The 6018-nt window shown below is 37.4% G+C and overlaps 1 protein-coding gene across 1 annotated transcript in view; it reads left to right on the top strand.

The window, feature by feature from the left end:
* Window positions 1–689: 689 nt before the first annotated feature.
* Window positions 690–6018, top strand: part of LOC138742359 (period circadian protein homolog 2-like) — a 64688-nt gene continuing 59359 nt past the window's right edge. The window contains exons 1-3 of the mRNA XM_069896659.1: window positions 690–945; window positions 2559–2663; window positions 5350–5442. Of these exons, the coding sequence (XP_069752760.1) occupies window positions 704–945; window positions 2559–2663; window positions 5350–5442 (440 nt within the window). The 5' untranslated portion in view covers window positions 690–703. The remainder of the gene's footprint in view (window positions 946–2558; window positions 2664–5349; window positions 5443–6018) is intronic.

Genomic DNA, 6018 nt, shown 5'->3' with positions numbered 1-6018 from the left:
AATGTAGGATTTCTGTTTATACTGTAGCACTTAACTCTTCAGCCATTGGTTAGTTCATATCAAGTGCAATTGGATTTTTTGCCAGAAACAATCTGACAATAGTCAATTTAATAAGTTATAAAAGACAGAATTTCAGATATATCTATGCTAATCAATTTGTCATATTAGGAAGGCTCTAATCATTTGTGTGAGTATTTGAATTGAACTGAAGCACTTTCCTTGTAAACTTCAAAATGTTACCAGTTCTGGAAGGATAAACCCCTAGCTTGTACCTTTATAAATCATTTATCACAAGTCTAAAAGTAAATGATGATTCTCTCAAATATTTCTGGTGCTGCCAGATGCAGGGTCATCTGCAAAAGTCCCATAACTGCTCTCTTTGCAAACAACATGACTTGTGTTACAGATATGCCACTGGCATTGGTCATCATTGTGGAATTCCTTTAGCTCCCTTAGCACTCAAACAACAGGAACTATGGAGTCAAATGTTGCAGGATGAATGCCCAATCATTTATTCAGTTATCATCTGCCTTTAAAATAATATTTAGTTACTTTACGTTCACAGTTAAAGAAACTGGCAAATACCTTTTGGTAAGAATGGTTGTACTGTTCTGAGCCACCAAGAAAATGACATTCAGTGTGATATTTCTGATGAATGGCTTGTTTAACAGCATCCTCCTTCATTTTAGAGTGACTTCAGAGAATGGCCACTTACACTGAATCGGGATTCCAAGAGACTGAATTGATGCTGCATTCAAGTAGCGACAATATTCAAGATCAAACGCGGGATCAAGTGCAGCAAATGCATGAGGATGTGGAGATGAAAAGCAATGGCTCAAGTGGGACTGATTCAAATGGGATTGAGTTTTCAGAGAGCTGTAGTAGTGCCAGCCACAATGAAAAGGATTCTGCTTTGCTCATGGATTCATTAGAGAGCAGAAAAAGGTAGGAGGATGTGCATTATTTCACTTGCAATTAGAGAAAATGCTCTTGTTGCTCCAGTTTTTAAGTACTGGGCTATCAGAAGTGAGGCCTTTGATGTGTTGCCTGTCATGTGTGTTATGACGATCCAATTGCATATCCTATTGAGAAGCCAGTTGATGCTATAATTGTGAAAATGAGCAGTTATCCTCTTTTTTTTTTTTGGAAATACTCGGAATACACAAAAAATGTTTTGATAAATGTCTTTAACCCTTTGTTTCTTCTGATCTTGATCTAAATAATCAACTCGAAATCATAAGATGTGGATTTTTTTTTGTTTACGTTATTGTGTTTTTGTTCTTGTTGTTGTCCATGGGTCCTGTGGAGAAGGTTATGGTAGAATTTTAAAATTTTCAGCTGGAACCCTCTGGATATTTGCATTCTTCCACAAGTTATTTTATCCTTGAATTGAAACTGTTGACAAACAATTAGCTCATGCAGTGAACATGGATAGAGCATAATGGAATTATTACTAGCTAGCAATTGGGGGAAAACTAGTTTTGGCAGCATCTATGAGAATAGACTGGTATTTGGATCATAAATGAATGATCCCCACTTGTGTTTTTCAAGGAAATAACTTGTTTGTTCTTGATGCATGTATCAAAGTGTGTGTGTGTGTGTTTTGTGTGAGTGGTCCTGCATTGGGTTACTGTGGTGTATGTCTTTGTGATACATGCATCCTGCATTAGGAATAGTCAAAGCAATTTTCAAAACCAATAAATCTGAAAATTAAGTCATCATTCCAAATTAATAGTAGACACAGCTTTGCACTGACTGTATGTTCTGCAGTGGACAATATTGTTGAATATTTGGTATTTTACTGCAATTATTTATCATGCTTTTTTATGAAGTGTTAGTGAACCCTACAAGAATAGTTTCTTGTGGCATGGAAAACGGTAGCTTTTCCTCCACCCTCTTCCTGGCAGAAAAATGCAAACTGCTAATGTGTTTGATCTACCCTGAGTCGTGCACTTTCCCACTCTCAAGAGAAGCTGCTGAGGTTTTAAACCATCTTGGGTGATCTTGCATATTTCCAAATGGCAGGTTTCATAGCGGAGGAAAAGCAACTAGTGACCCACCAGCTCAACAGCAAGTAGTGGGGTGGTTAAGGAAGAGGAAGAGAAATGTCTTACTGTGCTCTCCAAAATAAAAACCCCAACCCATTTGTTTGTTTATGTTGACCTTTGGTTGTTCAGCTATTATTTTACTTCATGGACCTCTGATTTGTGATTTTTAGATCTGACATTTCAGTCACTTCAAACAAATATATTTTTCATGTTTCAGATGTAGCAAACTTGATTTGTTTGCTGCTTAGCAGTGGAACTTTGGCAATTTTATGCTTTTTGTGCATGTATCAGAGATAAATTTGAAACTGAATTGTCATTTGAAATATCCAAAGTCATAGCTTGAGAAAATAACATACAAATATAATATTAACCTTGTTTAATTTGAGATAAATTTAAAATTGAGTGCATAATTGTGGTATGGCTAAAAAAATACAATTAAATAACTGTTTTACTATGTGTAACATTACAAATTATGATATTCTTCTGATATTTGCTGTGTAATTTCTAAAGTACTAATACAAAGAAAAGAAAACGAAGATTTGCTGAAGTATATACGCGAACTAAGAGGCTTCCTTTCATGCCTCTCTCATTTGAAAAAAATGTACCTACTGACAGGTTGGTTCAAAGTAATTTCTACTTGTGTATTTAAAGTAATATGGATATTCAGTAATGAGCTTTGGCACTTTTCCATCTGGTTGATTTCTTTTAAATCGACCCTAAAAAGGTGGTTGCTCCAATAATGAGGGCAGTTTGATTCAAGATTCCTTTATTATTATGAACAGATAGATGAGGCAATTTTTTAAATTTAGCTTTTGTTTGCCATAAAGGCACATAGAGGTACCACTTGCCCTGCGCCCCCACCACTAAGAGGAAGAGAAGCAGAAGCGGGTCAGTTCAGAGATGCTGAGTGCTGTGAATTTGACTCCTGTTCTCCCATGATCTCTGCAGCCGCTTACCCTCCTATTTGTACCAGTGGGAAACTAGAGTTTGAACCTCCAACGTGGTTAGGAAGGTGTTAACACTTGAGGTGCTTTGGGAGTCCTCACCACCTGCACCCTCATGAATCCCAGACCTGATATCTGGTTCTCATGAGCCAAACTCCTGCACCCTGGTGTTGAGTCCTTGACTTCCGAGGAAGGTTATTAAGAAATCTTGATTTTTAGTTTTGGAAACTGTGTTTCAGGGTGTTGTGCTTTTGCTCTTCCTGCAGTTTTAGTGGATATTTCCATTCTTGTCTGTATGCCAGTAGATTTATTTGCTTAGTTGTATATTTCTCCATCATGATCTAGTGATAACATCTCACCCAAATGACTGTAATTTGCATCTGCTGGCACTTGACACAGTTGACAAAGATGACCATTTGTAGAAGTATCACAATTGGATTCTTTCAACATCACTGCTCGCATTAGTTACTGTGTGAGGGTTAGAAATGCAGACCTGACTGACTTCTCTTTCCCATCAATGAGCTTTTCAGCCACTTCCTCCTGTGATTGGAATTGTGCAGATATCGATCTGAAACAGAGGCCTTCCAAGTCTAAGTGACTGCTGTGCATTTAAAATTTATAATTGCAAAATGAATATCTTGCATAAGATGCTTCCTATTTTATTAACGGGCTTATTTATTTAATGGATTTCACAAATCTTGCATAAAGGCTTTCTCTGTTAGGGAAAATATATTTTCTGGTTTGGAAAATGTCCTGAAATCAATCAAAAGAGCATGGAATAATGGTTATGTAACATTGTCATTCACATGTACTTTCTGCGCTTGATGCTGATTGAAAGGCTGTGCATATGTTACTCAACAGACATCATGCCCATTTTTATGGGAGTCGGTGTTGTTTTCAGTAATTATATAAAAGCTGACTTGTAACAAATTCACTTTTTAGTGTTTGAATAATTGGACAATTGGTTATCATGCGTAAAAATCCTACTGATTAATGTTACTTATGGTCACCTAATCTGGATTACTTCTTCATGTCACACCCACACAATTCCTGGATAAATGTAGTTTTAATGCTGTACAAGATAACTTCTGTGGGTTAGTTTTTCAAGGCAGTAAAAACATTCTACTCCAAATTGCATTCTAAGCTAGCAACAAAATATCTTCCATTAGCATTTCTCTCCCCATAATTTAGTTTACTTGCACAGGATTTATGGGTTAGTTTTGCATGGAAGGTTTAATGGCATGGCACACAAGAAAATAACATGATAAAGTGTCGAGGGAGGAGAAGAAAATGGTCCTGAGCACCAAAGTCATGAATTTCCAAAATCCTCTGATCCTTTCATTGATGGTGTGCAGAAACCCATTACGAAATTGGTATTTCCCTCAACTCCAAAAGACTGGGGATGAACTTTGAGTTCAAGGATTAGCTCTGTCAAACTGTTCAACGTGTGGGGGTAAAAGAATTTGTGATGCTTTTGCAGCATTTTGTTGGGTGTTGCTTATTTTCAGTTGAGTTACATTTCATAGGTGTATAAGATTTGCTCTGGTCTTTATGAATAAACATGATCCAATTACTGTTATTTTGCGGTTCTGGGGAAAACTTGTTTGGGAAAACTTGCTTTGATGGCCATGATAAGCTTGAGATGAGGGCAAACTGTACTGGGTGTATGTGTTTGGTTTTATTTGTAAATTTGGAAATTGCTGCCAAACTCCTAGGTTGAATGAAGGCAACTATTAACGTTAATGCCTGTGCGTGCCTAGCATTGCTTCAGTGCCACAAAGTAGCAAATTGTGGAACAGTAGCTTCAATCCTGTTAATTCATGGTACAGAAAGACCATTTATTACCCCAAAGAACAGACTTGCGAGTCTTGCTTGTGTTCAGTTATCATATTACCACCTGGTGATTTCAAAGGTACCATAAAAATCTGGATTCTCAGTGAAGCTGGAGCCACAGTGAGATTCCAATTACTGACTGCTGTAGAATGGGCAAGTGGTATGGTTTTTACAGAAAAAAAATCAGCACTGCACCAGAAGAGGACTGTGCTGGACTTGTTTCTTTGCAATCTAGAGGAGCAGCTTCAAGCCTTGTACAATAATGAGGGCCACGGTTCTTGGGAAAGTTCAGGCTTCCAAACCACCTTCATTCCAGCTGGTTTAGCCTCTTGTAAGTTTTCTTGTATATCACCTCTGTATAGGAATTAAACATTGCATGTCTTTATATCAGTAAAACTCTGTGTGGCTCAAATGAAAAAAATATTTTAAATTTTTTTTTCCCCTTTGGGCATTTATCGCAGGGATAATTGTTGTCTTACAAACCAAAATTAATACAATTTTGTTTTTGTTTTTTTGTTGTGCAGCTCCAATTCTCAGAGCCTTCATTGCAGTTCAAATGGATTCAGCCTGATTAGTGCTAGCTCAGAACAGGACAATCCTTCAACAAGTGGATGCAGGTAGGTGTTGAATTCCCCAGTCCTTGTTCTCACTGAGGTCCAGGTTTTAATGTCTGGAGTAATTTTTGTGGTCTTCAAAGTGATAGTGATGGCAAATGAAATTCTTTCCATTTTTGATTGATGCCACTCACTTCCTGCTAAGGTACCCATTTTAAAATGTGAAGTTCCTTCTAATCCATTCATTGAACTAATTTATTTAACAAATTCTTGACCTGCACCAATATTTTCTACTATCTGCACTTTTTGTTTTACTTAGTTCACTAATCCCCACTACTCTCATCAACTGGATTCTGCAGCCACTTGAGCTGGTTGAAAGTTTAGGTGTCCTGTAATGAGTATCTGCCTTTGGCCTTCAATGTTGCGCCAACATTCCAGGCACATACAACTCTCTGCATTTTTTTTAAAAACTCCACTTGATGTCTCCCCTCCCTGTGTTCTTCTGTCCTCTGGTGTTTGTTATTCCTTCTCTGGAAACAGAGAAACCTATCCTGAACTTAGCTTGTGTGGTCCCGAAACATCCTCCATATTAGTTCTGTGTTTTCACCCATAAATATCTGCTTCCAATTTACTCTTGTT

Source organism: Narcine bancroftii, chromosome 9, assembly GCF_036971445.1.
Source record: "Narcine bancroftii isolate sNarBan1 chromosome 9, sNarBan1.hap1, whole genome shotgun sequence".
Lineage (NCBI taxonomy): Eukaryota > Metazoa > Chordata > Chondrichthyes > Torpediniformes > Narcinidae > Narcine > Narcine bancroftii.
The sequence above is the reverse complement of the archived record's forward strand: the minus strand, read 5'-3'. Positions and strand labels throughout refer to the sequence as shown.